Below are 19,326 nucleotides of genomic sequence, written 5' to 3'. Positions count from 1 at the left end.
AATCTTTTTCTGGAAGTGTGGAAAGCCCAAAGATTGGAGGAGGTGGCTCAACTTGTGGTTATCATCCTGTGCACCACAGCTTTCTGGCTCAAAGGATGGAAGTTTCTTCTATATTCTTTGAAACAATGACCCAGACACAGAATAGGAAGACAAATTTCTGAAATTAAGGTGTAGGCACTTTTCACACTGAACTTTGGCTTTAGGCTGGGGCCACAAAGGAGACTGTAAGGCTTACATTTTTATTGTGAATGTGAGTCCCAGTTGCATATTCTAAAAAAATAAAAGTAATTTTATTTTAGAAAGTAGATACAACATTTCTGTAACATTTTTAGAATGCCAGAAAATAAAAATATATTCAGAATATTCTTTTAAGTTAAAAATCATTAATATCGTTTCTTTGTTTTTCAGCTTAACACATTTAGAAGTAAAGAGTGAGATGATTTGACTGTTTTGCTTTAATAGTGTAATATGAAGAAGCCAATGTACAGGTCACTTGGCTTGTGTATGATAAGCTTTTGTCTTGGGCTAATGGGGTTTTAATTATTTTACTACTTTATTTATTTATTTATTTATTTTTTTTATTTTGTCAATATACAGTGTAGTTGATTATTATGTCCCATCACCGAAACCTCCCTCCCTCCTCCCTCTCCCCCCTCCCACCCAAGTGTGTCCCCTCCATTTGCTTGTTGTAAGAACTTCAAAAAAAAATTGTGGTTGTTATTTTACTACTTTTAAAAATAAGGTTGTAAAATTTTCACTTGGAATATGTTTCCAAAACTTTTGACCCATTGAAATGTGATACATGGATACAAGTGACTGAAATTGGTTCAAAATTCTGTGAACTCTTTTGTTTTTTTGAAAATCTCTGAACTCGGTATGAGAACATGAAAGAAGTATACAACCAGTCTAATTAGATGAAGCAATCTCTCCTTGCTTGCATTCACATTTGACCTAGTTTTCCCTTAATTTATTTAAGCTTTGATTTTTTTTTCTTATTTAAGTGAAGCAGTGTGAACATTTTACTTTTTAATTGAAGAGAAGTTCTGATTCTTAGCTCCTGCTGGGTAAAAAAGTGACAGGGCTGCTTAGTGCTGCTAACTTTAAGTACTGTTTGTAGTTCGTTATGAGCTCAGAAATCTTATGTGGAGAAAAGAAAGGGATTTGGTGGAAAGAAAAGTCCTAGAAAAAAGTCAATTAGAGACTGTGCTGCCTGCCAGAGTGAAAGAGGAGGAGCAGAGCATCTATTCTGAATTGGTGTACTAAGAAGCAGAAATCCAATTAACAAATTCACATTTCTGCAGCAGAAGACTGATTAAAATTTTGGTGAACTACTCAAAATTCCTGCCATACACATCAAAACTGACAACTTACAGAGGACTTTTTTTTTTGAATGTTCTGCATTTTAAGAACAAGTATGTAAATAGAAAACTCATTGTGCTTTTTTGTTCTGAAATGACCTTTAATTGTTTGGAATGAGAATGTTGTTTTTTATTATTTAATGTTTACATATTAGTGAAGTTTATGTTCAAATAGAACACTTTTAAAAGCATGTAGCATCAGAGCTGCAGATCCTGCATTTGATGTAGTTAAAACAACATAGTGATTTCTGAAAACTTAAATGAATGGAATTATCTCTAAATTTGGATCCTGATTTCAAGTTTACTTATTTAATAATAAGCATTTAATAAATGTGTTTGATGCACTTAGGACCGTGTTAAGCCCTAGTGAAACAAAGATGAATAAGACATGGTCCTAACCTGAAGTAGCTTCCCTTTGACTCTAGTAGGAGGAACATGCACTTAATTAGACCAGATTTTAAAGCAGCGTGGTTAATGTCATGGTAGAAGAATGAGCAACATCAGTGGAGTGCAGAGTCTCCAGCCTTGACTGTGAGCATCCCAGTAGCATTACTGAGTTCATGCATGGGGGCTGTGAAGGCTGAATTATGCTTGGATAGGCTAAGGAAATAAAGCCAGCCTTGTAACTGTCCCAGGTGGCTTGGGGACACTATTGCTCTTAATGCATTTTTTTTTTAGAATTGGGCTTGGTTCTAAGTATTGTATTTTATTACTGTATATATGCCTGCATATTAATTTAATCGATAATTCATTTATTTTTATTCACTATAAATTGTAAGACTACTGTTTGTACTCAGCAAACTTAATGAATTTAACATATTTGTATATAACTAATACATGTTATATGTTAAATTTAGAAGTGTAAATTTCATTTATGTACTGATGGCTTCTAAATTTATTTGACATCTCTCCTTGGGTATCCAGGTATCTAATGTATTTAACATATTATTTAAATATTAACGTATTTAAATATTTAACATATTTAAAACAAAACTATCTTTCCTACCTGCCGCCAAATTATCTTGGTTAGTTGTAACAAGACCTTTCAGTTGCTCAAATCAAAAATCTTGGAATCATCCTCACCCCTCTTTTTCTCTCATGCCTTATGAGCTATTTGTCAAAAAATTCTGTTGATTCTACTTTCAAATATATCCAGAATCTCATCACTTCACATCACCTCCAGCTGCAATCACTGTTGTCCAAGTCGCTGATATCTCTTGACTAGAGTAATTCAGTATAGCCTCTCTTTGCTTCCACTCTTGATCTTATGGTTCTAGACTCAACACAGAAGCTAGAATGATTATTTTAAAATGTAAATTAGATCACAGCACACTCCTGTTCAAAACTCTCCAGTGGCTCCCCAAATTTCTCAGAGCAAAATTGAAATCCTTACTGTGGCCTGCAAATCCCCATGAAGTCTGCCCTTCCTTACTCGCCTCTGGCCTTGTCTCCTGCTAATCTCCCTTCCATTCACTCTGCTGCAGCACCACTAGTTCCTTACAAATCTTTCAAAAGGCTAGGCCAGTTTCCATCTCAGGGTCTTTGCAGTATATTCATTCTTGCCCCAAATATAAGCATGGGTTTTATTTCTTTCCTCCTTCACCTCCTTTAAGTCTTTGCTCAAATATCATCTTTTCAATGAAATCAACCTTGACTGTCTATTTAAAATTACACTTAATCTTCCTTTTCTCTCTCTCCATCCACCTTGATTTGCTTTATTTTTCTCTGTAGTACTTAACACCTTTTAACATACCCAATAATTTATTGCCCCTCTCCTCCAGCTAAGAATAAAAGCACCTTGTGGACAGGAATTTTTGTCTGTTTTGTTCACTGCTGTTTTTTAGCAGCTAAAATAGTTTCTGGTATGTAAAAGGCGCCCAGTCAATAATTATTGACTATGTGAATAATATCTTCTGCATTCTTTTTTGATTAAAGAAGGTGAGCTTTACAAATTATTTTTACATTTTCAGTAACTGGGTTTAAATACCAATTGCTTTGCACTAGAGAAGTGGTTCCTAGTCCAGGCTGGGATCAACTGGATATCTCTTTTAGAAATATTAATGGCTGGCCCTGTCGTAAGCCAGTTAAATCAGAATCTCTAAAGATGGAGACTGGCCATCTGTTTTGTTTTTAAGTTTCCCATGTGATCCTAATGTGTAGCCGTGGTTAGAGCTAGGTGCTCAGTAAACATTTAAATGAGTGTGAATGAATGAATGAAGAGATACCACAATAACTGCTCTAGAGACCCAGAGTTGGACCAGCTTAAGCATTAAGATTAGATTTCAGATGTTTGTGATGAGAAATTGGTCCTGAGCAACACAGCCTTGGAAGGGTTGATGGGGGAGGAAGAAGAGAACAGGGAATGCATGGTGAAAGAGATGGAAAAGACAAAGAGGGGACTCCTGAGTATTTGTAGCAGGAAGGAAAGTTGTTCCCTGGTCTTTTGGTAGCTGTTGCCAATTAATTATTCCCATTTAAAGGGCACAGATATGTTGGGAACTGCCTGGTTAATAATTTGCATTAAGGGAGGTATATCATATTTCTGAGACTGTTTTTCCTATCTCTAAAGTAATCAAGAAGGCTGTGTGGAAAATATGAGATATGAGGTAGTGTCTGGCTACTGCTAAGCTATGGCAAGGGCTACTGAGAGGCTGATGTCATGAATCCTACTCACAGTGCCAACTGTCTAGCTCTGAGTGCCAGTTGTAATGCTAGGGGAGCACGCTAGTTGTTGCAGCTCTTTTACCTGCTGGTAATCCTGCACCGACTGGGCCAATTGTTGAGCTATGGCTGGGCCTGGAGCTCCCAGACCCCTCAAGTCCAATCAGAGACTGGGTCACAAACCCTTCACATGCCAGGCTGGGTCACCAGACCCCTTCACGCAGGTCTGTGAGCTAGGCAACTGGCCACACGGCCCTTGGAAGCCACAGGTCTGGAAAAACATGGCTGCGCATGGCGGGTGCCTGAGGCAGTAAACACCAGCCAAAGTGGTGCCATGCAGGCGCACTCACTCCACCCACACACACACAATGTTTATGGAACCACCCTTATCTGGCCCTGAGGCAAGAAGAGCTTGACCAAATAGTTCCATTTTTCCAACAATCCACCCCTTCAGTGTCCCATGCCTTACAATCTATTCGTTCAGTATCTTCTGCAATGTTCCCTTAGCAAGGATAAAGGACCCTTACATTTACATAACTTATTGTCTGTTCAATATGCCTTAAGGCTTACAGTTCAGTCCTTTTAACCGTTAGCCACATATGTCCAGTTAGTAGTCAACATTGGTGTGATCCTCCATGCAAATCCTGCAGTCATACTGATGGGAAGTTCAATGCATATTCAGCAGGCCAATACATTGATCACATGACTCTGGTGCAGTGCCTGCAGCCAGAACACTATGGGCGAAAAGACAGAAGAGTTATTGGAACCAATAGGGGAAGTTCTCGCCCCTCTGGTAAAATACATGCCAGTTTGCCATCCTGAGAAAGGATGGTTGCAGGAGTAGGTATCTTACCTGGCTTGTGATATCATACTTTATCTGCTAACACTGTTGTATCTGTAGATTCTACATATAACAGTGTAGGGGAACTCATAATTGGCCATAATGATAATACAAATGTGCCCTTTGGAATAGAGTTCTCATCTGTTCCAGGCCATGTCATCTTTACTTGAGGAGGCCAGGTACTTGTCACCCAGGGTGAAACTTGCAAGCCTTCCTCTAATCCTTTTTCCCAAGGCCCTATTAAACTTACCCAGTGTATATGGGGGGCTTTTATTCTCCAAGGCCATTCCATTGTACTGTCTGTCCCTGTTGCAAACAGGTTGGGGCCAGTAAGAGAATATTTCCATTCTTGCCATATCTGGCTTCAAAAGCTTATCTTTAGTAGTGATTTGAAGCTGTATAGGTGCTGCAGCCGAATGCAACAGAGCTTCCATTGGAGAGGGTCTGCCCTTGCAGGGGTTTCTCATTTAGAATTCTAACTGTCGGCCATAATTGCCATGCCCACCCCTGCAGGGATGGGGGTTGGATAGATAGCTTTAGTCCCTTTCTTAAAAGGCCATTGTACCGCTCAATCATTCCCAACGCCTGGGGATGATATGGCACATGTAACTTGCACTGAATGGACAAATGGGAGGCCCACCTCTGAACACCATGTCTAGTAAAGTGGGTTCCATTATCACTTTCACAGTGTTTACCTGGTCTTGGGCCTTACAAGGCCATACAAACAAAAGACCAGTAGCTGTATCAACAGCTGTGAAAATGTGTCTGAAATTCTCTGACCTTGGCAGTGGTCCAATAAAGTCCATCTGCCATCGAGTCAGGGGCACCCTTCCTTGAGTTATTTACCCATCTGTATGGGGCACCTGCCGGGGGTGTGGACTCTCTTGAGCACATACTGGACAACCACGACAGGCATTCACTACATCTTCTCATTTTATACACAGGGCCCATCTTTGAGCTGCCATCCACATGGTTTTACTGCCAGCATGCTGCTTTCATCAATGTAACCACTGGGCTACATCAGTAGCTGGGGCTCTCTCCAGCCATCTTACCTTAGCCAAGGCATCGGCTTCATCATTTCTGGACTGGCTAAGGGGTAGTGTCCTGTGACATGGAAAAGAGTTACTTCTTTCTCATGCCCCAATTCCCATAACTCTTGCCACATGGCCTGTCCCCCCAGGGGATGGTGGCCTACCATCCACCGTTGATGCTTCCAAGTAGAGATCCAAAGGGTTAAACCTTTGTACACAGCCCAGCTGTCAGTACAGATGGTTAATGGCCCAGGCTCATTTTTTATCATCATCCATACTGCTCTCAATTCAGCTCATTGACTGCTTTGCCCTGTACCATTTTCATACCACCTGGTGTCTGTTAAGGGCTGGACAGCACCCGCTGTCCATGATGCTGAGGATCCCATGCTAGAGCCATCTGTATATCAAGCTCGCTCTGTGATAGGTCCCTGTCCCTCATGGAAAGGTGTAGCCTCCACCTCCAGGGGAAACGGTTGTGTCAAAGTTTCCTCCACAACCTCTACTGGGCCTAGCACAGTTTGCAGCTCTTTGGAGAGAGGACTAGTTGAGACAGTGCTCCTTTGTTCTATATATGCTCCCAATTTAGACAAAGTGGGAGTCTGAGCTACACCCGTTTTAGGGTTGGTTGCCCACATGCGCAGCCAACCTATTATGGGGTTTGTCATCCTGGACTTTGGCAGTTCCTATGATAGCTTCAGTGGCTATCAAGGCAGAATACATAGCTGCTAACTGCTTTTCTCTTAGAGTGTAGTGCATTTCAGCACCCTGCCAGAGCTGAGACCAGAATCCTACAGGTGTGCGGAATCGGTTGTGTCTCTGCCACAAACCCCATCCTAACCCCTCCTGGTTGATATGTACATCTAACTCAAATGGCTTAGTGGGATCGGCCATTGGAAAGCTTGTACTTGCTGTATTGCCCTTTTCATAGCCCAATAAGCTTGTTCTACTTCCTCAGACCAATCCCAGAGGGCTCCTTTCTTTGTCATTGCATATAGGGGGCATGCCATTTGGGCCATATGGGATACAAAAGCTCTCCAATACCCCAAAAGTCACAAATACATCTATAGCTGAGCTACTGTTGTGGATCAAGGGTATGCCTATATCTTATCTATAATAGCTTCTAGGATGACCATCGTCTTGCCCGACCAGACCACTCCCAGGAATTTGACTGACAGCCTAGGTCCTTACACTTTGGCTGTGTTCACGGCCCACTCACGTTGTTCCAAATGGCTTAGCAGCATTGGAGCTGCCTGCGTTAAATCTGTAAGAGAATCAGAGGTTAGTAACATATCATCAGTGTAGTGAAACATGGTAACCATGTTGGGCCTAGTCTACTTGGCTAGGTCCCCAGCCACCAAACCATGACAGATGGTTGGACTATGTAGATAACCTTGGGGCAATACTTGAAAGGTCCACTGTCTTCCTTCCCAAGTGAAGGTGAACTGATCTTGGCTATCAGCTGAGAATAGAATAGAGAAAAAAGCGTTTGCCATGTCCAATACATAATGACTCGTCAGCTGATCCATCAAGTCATGAACTGAAGGCACAGCTGCATGCAAAGGAGGCACTACTTTGTTCAGTTCTTGATAATCTACAGTCATTCTCCAGCTACCATCAGGTTTTTCACTGGCCATACCTGAGCATTAAATGGGCTCTGAGCCAGATGAATAATGCCAACTTTCTCTAATTCCAATACAGTAGCACTTATCTCTGCATGTCCTCCTGGTAGGCAATACTGCTTTACATAAACTGTGCGTCTTGGCTTGGGTAACACCTATGGGTCATGTTTAGCATATCCTTGTAACACAGACTTTACTGTCCGTATTCGCAGCTGAAACTCTCCAATTGTTTGCAGGTGCAAACCGTGAAGTACATCCATACCCAAGATGTATTCAGTTACAGGAGATATATATATATATATATATACAGTATATACATGAGGAGGTAATCTTCTTATGTCCAATGGCAGTGACACAGCTTTGATCTCAGTAGTATGTCCTCCATTGCCATCTACATGAACTGTGGCCCTTGGAAACTTATCTGGATTGCCATATATCAGGCTACATTCTGCACCTGTATCCACCAATGCCAAAACACGCTGCACATTCGTTCTCACCAATATATTGCCAATTCAACATGAGGCCTCCAGTCCTTGCCCGTCTCCAAAAGACGAGTACCTTGGCCTGCTCCCTAATCAGAATGGAACAGTTCATCCACTTCCTCGGGTGCAACGAAAGGTACTTTAAGTCCATTGAGTGTACCTTGCTACCTGTTTCCCAATGTTCGGTGAAACGCTGTTCACGGCACAGTTGCTGCCACAAGGCAAACAGAACTGCATTTGGCTGCCGGTCAATTTTCTTTTTATCAACCCCTGCTGCAAGCAAGTCAAGCCACATCTGCTTACGGCTAGTCTTGCTTGGTCCCTTTGGGATAAAATCCTGAGTATTTTGGGGGGGTTTGGTCTTAGCCACCTTTTGGACCCCTTTTGCTTGTCTGCTATCCTCTACTTCCCCCAAGCCAGCTAGCCTGGTTGTTACCTCATGTATAGGACAACCAATGTATGGGGCCAGTATTGCCATTAGTGACCCAAAGGATGTTGACGGGGCATTTAGCAGCACTCTGTCTCTCATGCTGCCTGTGAAGTTTTCATTGTCCGGGCCCAAGTTCACATTAAACATGGGCTGCCACATCCCCAGCTCTTGAATGATTTGGACCAGCTAAGCGTACATTTGTCATTTACTAACAATCCTGGGCAATTCTCCAGCATTTGGCCACATGGTGCTGGCAGCTGCATTCACCCAGTCCATCCAGGAGTGATTACCTCATCCAGGTGCATATTTGTGGCTGTTTTGCAGTCGTTGTCTTAGGGATGTGTGCATGGTGATGGAGGCCAATTTCTCCACCTCCTCACCAGAGCACATTACACTATCCCCCCCTCCCCAGGTCTCATAACTGCAACAGCCAAGCAGCCAGGGTCTCCCCATGTTTCTGCCTGAACTGTCTCCCCAAGTCAACCAGTTCAACCTGGGTATACGGGACATAGGTGGTGAACTGGGTCACCTGTGGATCGCCCACCAGTTGTCCATCCGGTCCCATAGTTTCTCATGCACAACAGGTCGTGCCTGGAGATGCATGGTTTCCCCCAACTCACCATTGGGTTGGTCGTCTTCCCTGGTGTGAGGGGCAGGAGTGGCCAGTCGCCGCATGTTGTCCTCCATGACATCTATCCATGCTTCCAACGACTCTGCTTTCTGCCTCGAATCTGCCAGTCTGGTGTGAGGGGCAGGAGTGGCCAGTCGCCGCATGTTGTCCTCCATGACATCTATCCATGCGGACTCTGCTTTCTGCCTCGAATCTGCCAGTAGCTGCACATCATCTGCCAGCAACTCTGCTTTCTATTTCAAATCTTGATCAACTTGAAGCAGAGTGAGCAGCAGCCAGGCTCCAGTCAGCAGAAAGGTGGCCACTGGGCACCACATGCTCAAAGACAGCCACATTTTTTCCCTCTCCCAAAGGGTTTTCTGCCATAGTACCTGGTCTATGCTGCCTTGCTTTACAGTGTGCAGCAACAAGGTCCCAGTCAACGGAAAGGTGGCCATAGGGCACAGCATATTCACAAATAGCCAAATTTCCTCCTCCTTCCAAGGGCTTTTGGCTCCTGTATCTGCTCAGAGTCCTGTCGCAGGCTACACCAAATGTGGTGTAATCCTGCCGACTATGCCAATTTGTCTGGCTACTGCTAAGCTACGGCAAGGGCTACTACAATGCTAAGGCTGATGTTGTGAATCCTACTCACAGTGCCAATTGTCTAGCTCTTAGTCCTGTTCGTGACGCCAGTTGTAATGCTGGGTGACCATGTTAGTTGTCATGACTCTTTTACCTGCCAGTAATCCTGCACTGACTGGGCCGATTGTTGAGCTAGGGCTGGGCCTGGAGCTCCCAGACCCCTCAAGCCCATTCACAGACTGGCTCACAAACCCTTCACACGCTAGGCTGGGTCACCAGACCCCTCCATGCCAGTCTGGGTCACCAGACCCGCACAGGTCTATGAGCTAGGCAATCGGCCACACAGTCCTTGGAAGCCACAGGTCTGGAAAAAACATGGCTGCCCAGGGCAGGCGCCCAAGTCTGTAAACACCAGTCAAATTGGCGCAGTGCGGGTGCACTGGCTCCACCCCCCTCCACCACCCCCCACACACAATGTTTACAGAACCACCCTTATCCGGCCCTGAGGTGAGGGGACCGTGACCAAATTGTTCCATTTTCCCAACAGGTAGGCAGCTGAGTAAGTGGAAGGGAGAGGAAAAGCAATACTTCCAAGTTTTCAGAATAAAATGAGTGAAGTGAGAACAGTTTTTAAATAATGAACACAGTTCACTGAGCACAGTAAGACCAACTTCTCAAAATTTGGGGAAAGAAATTTGAGCTAGCCTAACGGATTTCACGGAATGGTAGGCATGAACAATGAAGGGCCTTGATAGGGAAGCTTGGGATTCCTTTTCGCAGCAGAAATGTGCATATTTCTGTTTCCTGAAGGCTTCAGAGATGGTGGGAAATATGGTCATAGTTGTTTAAGGAAGATTAATCTGGCTGGTGATGAGATTAATCTATCTCCTAAAGAAATGTTACCGAGTCCCTAAAGGTCTATTTGATCACTGCTCAATAGCCAATAATTAAGACAAGTGTTGGTGTAGCCTTTAAGGTAGCCTTTAATCAGGAAGCTGGCAGGCTGGGGTAATGGTGGACTCATGTTTCAAAGACCATCTCCACCTCTCCCAAGTTTGCCAAAGAGTTTTATAGGGGTCTGTGGTGGAAAGTTTATTCATGGCGACCAAGTGGGAGCATGCAGACATGTTTGAGTGGATCGGATAATCATCAAGGAATTTCCCAGGTGGGAGTTGACCCATGTCATACTTCATTCTCCAAGGGTTCAGTTCCTGTTATTCTCAAATAAGATCAGGTTAGTAAGCTAGTAGAGAATGGCCATCTGGGTTAATAATTTTTCTCTAATTATTTGTGTACAATGTGAGAGCAAGAATCATTGTGTTCTGGTGACTATCTGCAGGGTATGTGGTTTCGATTACAGGAGAGAACAAGTTTTTAAATCCAAAGGTTTAACAAAAGGGAGTCACTTCTGTTCAGCCTGTTACAGAAGGAGTTAGGAGGGACAGCTCTGAGGAGAGCAGGGCAGTAAAGTATCCTAGAAAGCAAAACAATGTGAATAAAATGGTGAAGAATGCCACATCCAGTAGGAGAATGGCAGAAGCAAACAAGCCTTGGATTTGAAAATAATGCAGAGACAGAAGCCCAGTGTGATCCCAAAGGCAGTGGTTAAAAGATTACATAGAGAAGGTGCCTGAGTGGGAGCTCCGGCATGGGAGCTATTATGGATTCCAAGCTCCTGGAAGTCTTATTTTCATAATTAGTATTAGCAATTTTTATTGTTTCTGCCACGCTTTAAGGCTATTTAAAAGCCTTTCAATTCCACCCTGATGTTCTCAGTATTGTGAGGTGCTGGGAAGGATTTGCTTGATGTCCTAAATGTGACTTATTTAGGTTTTTATTACCATTTCTATACTTAAGTTCTAGCCTTAACCAAACTGAAGGTCAGGCCCAGTTGATGAGTATAAGAGGTGACCCTTGTTCTCTCTCTTGTCCAATCATGTTCTTTTCCAAGTTTAGATATCAGACTCTGTCAAGGTGTGGAAGTCTTTCTGTGCTCCAGGACAGAAATGCTTTCTGCTCCTTTTCTGTCCATTTTCAGCAGTCCTAGCTTTTAAATTTACTTTTTCTGTTTTTATCTTACAAGATCTGTGCTATGATCCCCTTCCTTTTCTCTTTTAGTTGATTTCTCTGTCTTTAACAGAGGCTGTCCTCAGTTTTCTTATAGCTGCCTTTCTCTGATCCTTCTGCCTGTCTGTGCCTTTGGGCTCTCCCTTGGTCTCCACCTTGACAGCCTGGCAGGTGTTTGGCTGGTGAGTGTGTGGTGCTGATCTACAGACCCAGTAACCCCTTCATCAGCAAGGCAATCTGTCTTAACCCTTCAGTTTGCTCCCTAAAGATTACAACTGATTGCTTAAAAACCCAGTCCCAATAAAGCCAATATCAGAAATGCTGGCAAGAAGTAATTTAAGTACTAATTGATATTCAAACATATTTAACTATACAGAAGTTTTTATTCTTTTCAAAAATGATCACCTCCAACTGGTATCACATAAAAATTATCCTCATTGGCGTAAAATGGTGGATTATCCATGCTGCCTGGGTACTGTGTGTCTTCTTTTGTTGGTTCATCCACTCTAGTCTTCCCACACAATTGAGAAGTTTTGTTTCATATTTTCCTTTTCCAGCATCTTAAGAAAATTTGGAAGCTATCTGAGGTCTTTTTATAATCTTCCAAGCATGTGTTTCCTAGGTAATATTTTAGTGTCTCATTTATATTTCAGTACATATATGGCCATACCAATCATTGACTAATTTTAGTCTTTAACATGAATTGGTTAGATGTCATATTTTTTCCAATAAAAGCAGTATTAAACCGACAGGTGATTACCTATAGTCTACATTCCAAATTGGGTTTCTTTTAAAATACCTTACTAAATGTTTAAAAATCGGAGTGAAGCATTTAGAAGATCTTGGTTGTAAGGCTTTGCTTATTCAAATCTTCTGTGATTTGTATAACCCAAGAGTACCAGTGGATTATAAGGAAAGTAGGTTTCCTTAAAATGTCAGTTTCCTAAGTGTTGTTATCTGTTTCAGACTATGAAGGATTATTTTAGATAGCTTTTTATGAAACACTGGAAGGCACTGTTATGAAATTCCCATAGCAAGAGAAGGAATGTGATGAATATGACAGAGCTGTTTATTGAATTTTGAATAAAAATGCCTCATCCCACAGAGGTGGTAGGTCTGTGTCTTGTAATGATGCCGGTTACTGAAGGCACTGTTATGAAATTCCCATAGCAAGAGAAGGAATGTGATGAATATGACAGAGCTGTTCATTGAATTTTGAATAAAAATGCCTCATCCCACAGAGGTGGTAGGTCTGTGTCTTGTAATGATGCCGGTTACTGGAAATTAGCCTCCTGGAACTGCTCAAGTTGAGCTGACCAAATAGTCAAAGGGAAGGCCAAGGGAACATAGTCACTGACTGTCAGCTCATGAAGAAACAAGAGTGAAATACTCTTCAGGATCCCAGTAGAATCCTGAAATATAAGACCCAAAGTTAACCTGTTTCCTCATATATGCATTTGTGCTCCATTGGAAGAATAAGAAATGTTTTATTTATGGATTGTAAATACAGGGCAGGCACAGTCACAACTGGCCCAGTGTTGGTCCACCTTGTGCTGAGGAGTGGGTGTGGATACAGGTTTCCTAAAAGTCCAGGAGTCAACTACAGTTGAATTTTATTATGTCACTGGAACTGTTACTTCTTAGATATCTTTGGCTTTTCACAAATCTATAAAATAGTTTAGATTGCTAAAGTCTCTCTCTACATTATCTGCACTTTTGAAAAGTTATTCAAATCTCTTTGGCCCTCAGTTATCTTCCCTACTATGAGGGACTGACCTGGCACAAACAACTTTAAATTTTCTTCTTTACAGAACTTTTCTTGTACACTCTCACCATCTCCAGGTTGATGAAGTGATTTTTTTTAAAAAATTGTGCTAAAATATACATAACATAGAGTTTACCATTGTAGCCATTTTTAAGTGTCTGGTTCAGTGGCATTAAGTACATTCAAATGTTGTGATGAAGAGATACTTTACAATGAAGGAAGTTCAGAGATGTGTAAGAATTTACATAGAAACTTTGTGACATCAGCTGTGTTAGACCCCAAAATACGCATGTGTAGAAGATATTTATGTAGCTGGATAAAATTTTTATGATTTTATGTCTTCTTAGAGACTATAATAAAGGATAATGGGGAAAATAAAGTGATGATATATGTGTATTATGCATGGCTGTATTTAACACTTTACATATGCATATGTTTACACACAGCAAAATTAATCCATAGGTTTAATAGTCATGCATCAAAGTATTTTCATGCAGCCTTGTGGGTCCATTTAATGTATTTATTTCTAAGTTTTCTGTGGTACCAACATGGGGCTGCTGTCAGAACATGAGCCTAGCAAGCTGCGCAGCTTCTGCCGTTCAAAGAGGCTGTTTGGTTCTTCGTGTATTACCAGAACAGTACATCTCTAACAGCGCTAAAAACTTTTTTGTGTGTGGGGATCAAAAAATGCCCTGTAAAGAAAGCTAACTGTAAAAATAAAGTGGTTTAAAAAAAATGGGGGTTTTTAGATAGAAAACAGAAGTGTAAGTAGCATTAGTGAGGGGAGCATTAATAAGAGACGTATCAAATCTAACAGTGACTGAGATTCTTCACAAGTATAAGTTGATTTTTGCTCAATAAAGAATAAGAAAACTCGATGAATGAAACCATTTTAGCTACTTCTCCAGCACTAATGCAAAATCTTGTGAAAAATAAAACGTTAGGGAAAGTAAAAAAGCGGTTAACTTATGGTATTAAAATATACATGGAAGCATGTGACTATTGGCACAATATGAATTGAGTAAAACCCAGGGGCTGTGAAAACATTTTCATGAAGTATTTCCATTAAACCCATCTTCCTATAAGGATTGGTTTGAGAAATTTAGCAGTACCCCCTTTTCCTCTGTCTCTGTCTCTCTCTTTCTCTCCTAATGTGGAGCTAACAAGACTGGCCACATCAGAACTGTCTTCTAGGAAGTACTTTCTTGGCAGCTGAAGATAAACCTAGAGGAGAAAGCTGAATAGGTCAAGCATCTCACTCTGCTTTTGTGATCATATGCGTGTAAAGGAGGGCAGTGAGCTTCAGTGTTTAAAGTGGCTAATGATATTCCCCTCTTCTTAAATGAAGCCTAGAGTCTCTTCAAAGACAGGGTACCCCCTGCAGCCCTTCTATTTTAGTTTTGTATTGGTGTGCAACAAATTATCACAAATTTAGCAGCTTAAAACAATGTACATTTATCATCTTACTATTTCCATGGGTCAGGAGTTTAGACTTGGGTTATCTGGGTCCTCTGCCTAGGGTCTAACAAGGCAATCAAGGTCTCAGCTGGGGCTACATTTCTTTCTAGAGCTCAGATTCTCTTACAAACTCATGTATTAGCAGCTTAAAACAATGTACATTTATCATCTTACTATTTCCATGGGTCAGGAGTTTAGACATGGGTTATCTGGGTCCTCTGCCGAGGGTCTAACAAGGCAATCAAGGTCTCAGCTGGGGCTACATTTCTTTCTAGAGCTCAGATTCTCTTACAAACTCATGTAGTTGTTGGAAGAATTCAATTCCCTGTGGTTGTAGGACTGAGGTCTCCATTTTCTTGCTGGCTTGCTGGCTGTTAGCCAAAGACTGATCTCAGCTCCTAGAGGCCTCTCATAGTCCCTCTCACAGCATGGCTGCTTACTTCTACAAGGCCAGCAGGAGAATCCCTCTGACCTCTAGACCATTTCTGAGGGCTCAATTGATTAGGCCAGGCCCACCCAGGATACTCTCCCTTTTGATTCATTCAGTGTCAACTGATCAGGAAGCATAATTATAACTACAAAATGCTTTTACCTTGACGTTATAAGGAGGATATTGTCTCATCTTATGTACTTATCACATGTACTGCCACACTCAAGGGGCAGGGATTATACTAGGGCATGAGTCATTGGGGTTATCTTAGAATTCTGCCTGTCACACCTGTTTATTTTCTCACTGTGTTTCTCAGGGTCAGAAGGTGGGGACAGGATCCTCTTTGCTCTACATAGCTTCTTCCAGACCATTGCTCTCCTGCCTCTCATGAAAAGTAACAACAGATCTAATTAATAAAACACTGAGACTTGTGCTATTTGACATTACAATTCTCTCTCCCGATTTATTGCCTTTTTCTTCTATACTCCTGGCATCTGCATCTTATGTTCATAAAAGACATTGGCACTCAAGTCACAGCCTTCCATTGTGCTCCAAGCCCAGCCATTACTGTGGATGACTTCACCTCCACCACATGGAGATATGTCAGGTATTGAAGGAAGAAAACATAGCAAGGAGCATGCATATCAGCCCTTTGTTTCTTTAAGAGAGGTCAGAAAGAGTATAGAAACTTATTTTGCTATTTATTCTGTATTTTATATAGTTCTTTATTTTTTTGTTCCTTTAGGATACTTTAAAAAAAAGGTTATTATTGTTTTGTTTTGTTTAATACCAGCCTATGTTAACTACAGTTGAGAGGTAAGGGACAGGGATTAATAGCTATGTTTGTCGTAGAATTTAGGGCCCAAACAGCTCACCTTTGGGCTCTGGACTTGGTGTCGACTATAATTATGAGAGCGAGGAGACCCATGAGGAAAGGGAAACTGAGGCAGTCAGCCCAGTTTCTGATTGGTTAGCTGCCTGGAGCTGCTAAGACAGCCAGAAAGCTCTGAAGTTCTGTTTTAACAAGGGTGAGTCCATTCCCCTACAGTGTGCTTTGGTTGCCTAGTACCAGTCATGTTCTGATTTGTAAAGCCCTTAGCCCATGGTGACTTGAGTAGAAACTTTGTCAGAACCCGTTTCTTCTTTCCTGGTTCTGCCTCCATTCAGGATTGCCATTTTCCTGAGTCCCACGGTGGACTGAACGTGACTTCCTTGAACATCTGGCCAGATAGGCCAATTGCAGAGAGGTTTTCCTGAAGCTCTCTCTTTACAAATGCTCAGAATTCAGCCCTTAGAAGAAGACATTACAGAATCTTGCTGTCTCAATTACAAAGAATTTACTTACTGTTGGGGACCTTTTTGTATTTTATGTCTCTTAGCTATTTCTGTTTCCATAGTTCTGCAGCATGCTTCAGGGAGCAATGAGTAGTGATTCTTTGAACTCTCTCTGTATAGCTTCTCCCTTTGTGAGCTGAGGTGCAAGAGGGTACAAGTGCCGCCTGGTGGTGCCTCCCGATGACCATTCTCTAGAGCTGTGCTGCACAACACTGTAGCCACTAGCTACATGCACATATAAATTTTAAATGTAAATTAATTAAATTAAACAAAATAAAAAATTCACGTCCTGTCACACTGTTCACATTTCAAGTGCTCAGTAGCTGCATGTAATTAGTGGTTATCATATTGAACAGCAAAGATATAGAACATTTTCAGTGGAAATTCAAGTATCTGCTTTTTCTCTTGGTGTTTAAGCTGAACTGACTTTCAGGTGGGACTTAGCTGTTTCACCACTCTGAGGCCTTTGGTAGTGGAATTATACCTGCAAATCTGCTTCCTGCAGGGGTAACCTGCACCCTCTATAAAAGGATTTGATGGTGGGACAGAGAAGCAAGCCAGTCCTGGAGAGTTCCCTCAAGTTGCTGGAAATACTGTATACTAATTTTCTATTGCTGCCGTAACAAACAGCAAGCCAGTCCTGGAGAGTTCCCTCAAGTTGCTGGAAATACTGTATACTAATTTTCTATTCTAATTCTGGAAATACTGTATACTAATTTTCTATTGCTGCCGTAACAAACTCCCCATATATTTAGCAGCTTAAAACAGCACAAATTTATTATCACTGTTCTTTAAGTTAGAAGTCCGTCTGACACAGGTCTCACCAGGCTAAACTCAAGGTGTCAGCTGGATTGTCTTCCTTCCTAAAAGCTTGAGCAGAGAATCTATTTTCTTGCTCCTTCAGGTTTTTGACATAATTAAGCTCCTTCAGATTGTAGGTCCGAGGTCCCTGTTTCTTACTGGTTGTTTGCTAAGGGCTCTTCCCAGGTCTAGAGCAGGACATGTTTCTTGGCTTCTGGCCCCCTTTCTCCATGTTCAAAGCTAGTAAAGGCAAGTTGGATCCCTTTCATGATTCAAATGTCTCCTATATCTTCCATCACATTTCTCCGACTTTAGCTGAGTAAGAGTCTGTTTATAAGGGACTCATATGATTAGATTGGGCCTACTCAGATAATCTGGGATAATCTCCACATCTAAAGATTTGTTACTTTATTCACATCTGCAAAGTCTCTTTTGCCTTGTAAGGTAACACATTAGGACATAGAAATCTTTGGTGGGAGGGATGTGAGTGTTGTTTGGTCTACCACATACCTCTAGATTAATTCTTTGCATATTATTAAGCAAAAATAGCTTCTTTGAAAATGTAGCTTATTTGAAGAGGATAATTAAGATCCTTCCACTTTATGTAAATGATGCCATTAATTTACTTTGGAGACTAAACATCAGGGAAAGACAAGAAAGTTCGAGGAAGGAGTAGAGAAAATGAAGAAATGGAAAAGATGGTATTGAGAAAAACCTTCACTTCTTAAACAATGTTTTGTTTCGTAGTGAAGCATGCACTCAGAATGGTACAATTTGAAGTACATTGATAAAATAACACCAAGGTATCTCTCAATTAACCATTTACTCATATTTTATCTTTAAAATATGACATTGGCATTATAATGTGACATTATAATTATGGCAAATATATAATGTGGCATTATAATTATGAAAATAAATATCTGAAGTTGAACATTAGAGAAAATAATCTCATCAGATTGTAGGTACTTAATGTAATATATTCAACAGCTTGCCCACCTTGTTAGACAATAGATTGCTAACTTTTAATTTTTATGATGCCTCAATAAAATCTGTTTTATTTTAATGTTTGTTGCCATTCATATATTCACCATAGATTTCCATACTCATTTTAAGTTTAGTATGTAAAATATTACGTAATTAATGTTTAATTAAAAAATTCTCAACTATTATGTATTATAAATATTGTACAGTGATACTGTATCTTGTAATAAACTATTTAAAATTTTTGAGAATGAATGCTGCATTTACTTTTTTCGTCTTTCATTTTATCTCATTAGCTAAGAAACCTTTCCAGCTTGGACCTACGTCACATCACTGAACTGGATAATGAAACTGTGATGGAAATTGTCAAGAGGTGCAAAAATCTTAGCTCTCTCAATCTCTGTCTGAACTGGATCATAAATGACAGGTAACCATTGTAACAGCTTAAAGACACTTTTCCAGAGGAAAACATGTAGCAGACACTAACTAATTATCATTATGACAAGGCATGTCAACTTAAAGTAAAATTGCCTTTTCAAATTGATATGTTTAAATTTTGAAAGCCATCTCGATGTATACAGGTACTTCAGAAAGCTAATGGAGAGATTCATATTCTCTTTCAGTTCTATTTTTCCATGAACTTTTTGAATTACACTTATGTACTTTCAACGTATTCATTGCTTATAAATGCAGCAAAGTTTTTATGTGCTTTGATACTAACGTTCGCCTAAACAATTAGAACAACCTTAGTCTGTTGAATTTTTTTCTTGTTACCCATCTAGGATATATTGTCTATTTGTCATTTTAATATCTTTTATAACATTTGTGGTTGATTTTACTCTTCACTTATTTATTAAGGAAAATGATTC

The 19,326-nt window shown here is 40.9% G+C and overlaps 1 protein-coding gene across 1 annotated transcript in view; it reads left to right on the top strand.

Annotated features, from left to right (window-relative positions):
- Positions 1-18,884, top strand: part of LOC103598987 (F-box/LRR-repeat protein 17) — a gene marked incomplete at its 3' end in the record, with an annotated part of 183,506 nt that extends 164,622 nt beyond the window's left edge. The window contains exon 7 of the mRNA XM_008583063.1: positions 18,754-18,884. Coding sequence (XP_008581285.1) covers positions 18,754-18,884 — 131 coding nt within the window. The remainder of the gene's footprint in view (positions 1-18,753) is intronic.
- Between the last annotated feature and the right edge of the window lie 442 nt (positions 18,885-19,326).

This window comes from Galeopterus variegatus, unplaced genomic scaffold (genome assembly GCF_000696425.1).
Source record: "Galeopterus variegatus unplaced genomic scaffold, G_variegatus-3.0.2 Scaffold2819, whole genome shotgun sequence".
Taxonomy (NCBI): domain Eukaryota; kingdom Metazoa; phylum Chordata; class Mammalia; order Dermoptera; family Cynocephalidae; genus Galeopterus; species Galeopterus variegatus.
Note: the sequence above shows the minus strand (reverse complement) of the source record. Positions and strands in the feature narration are given on the sequence as shown.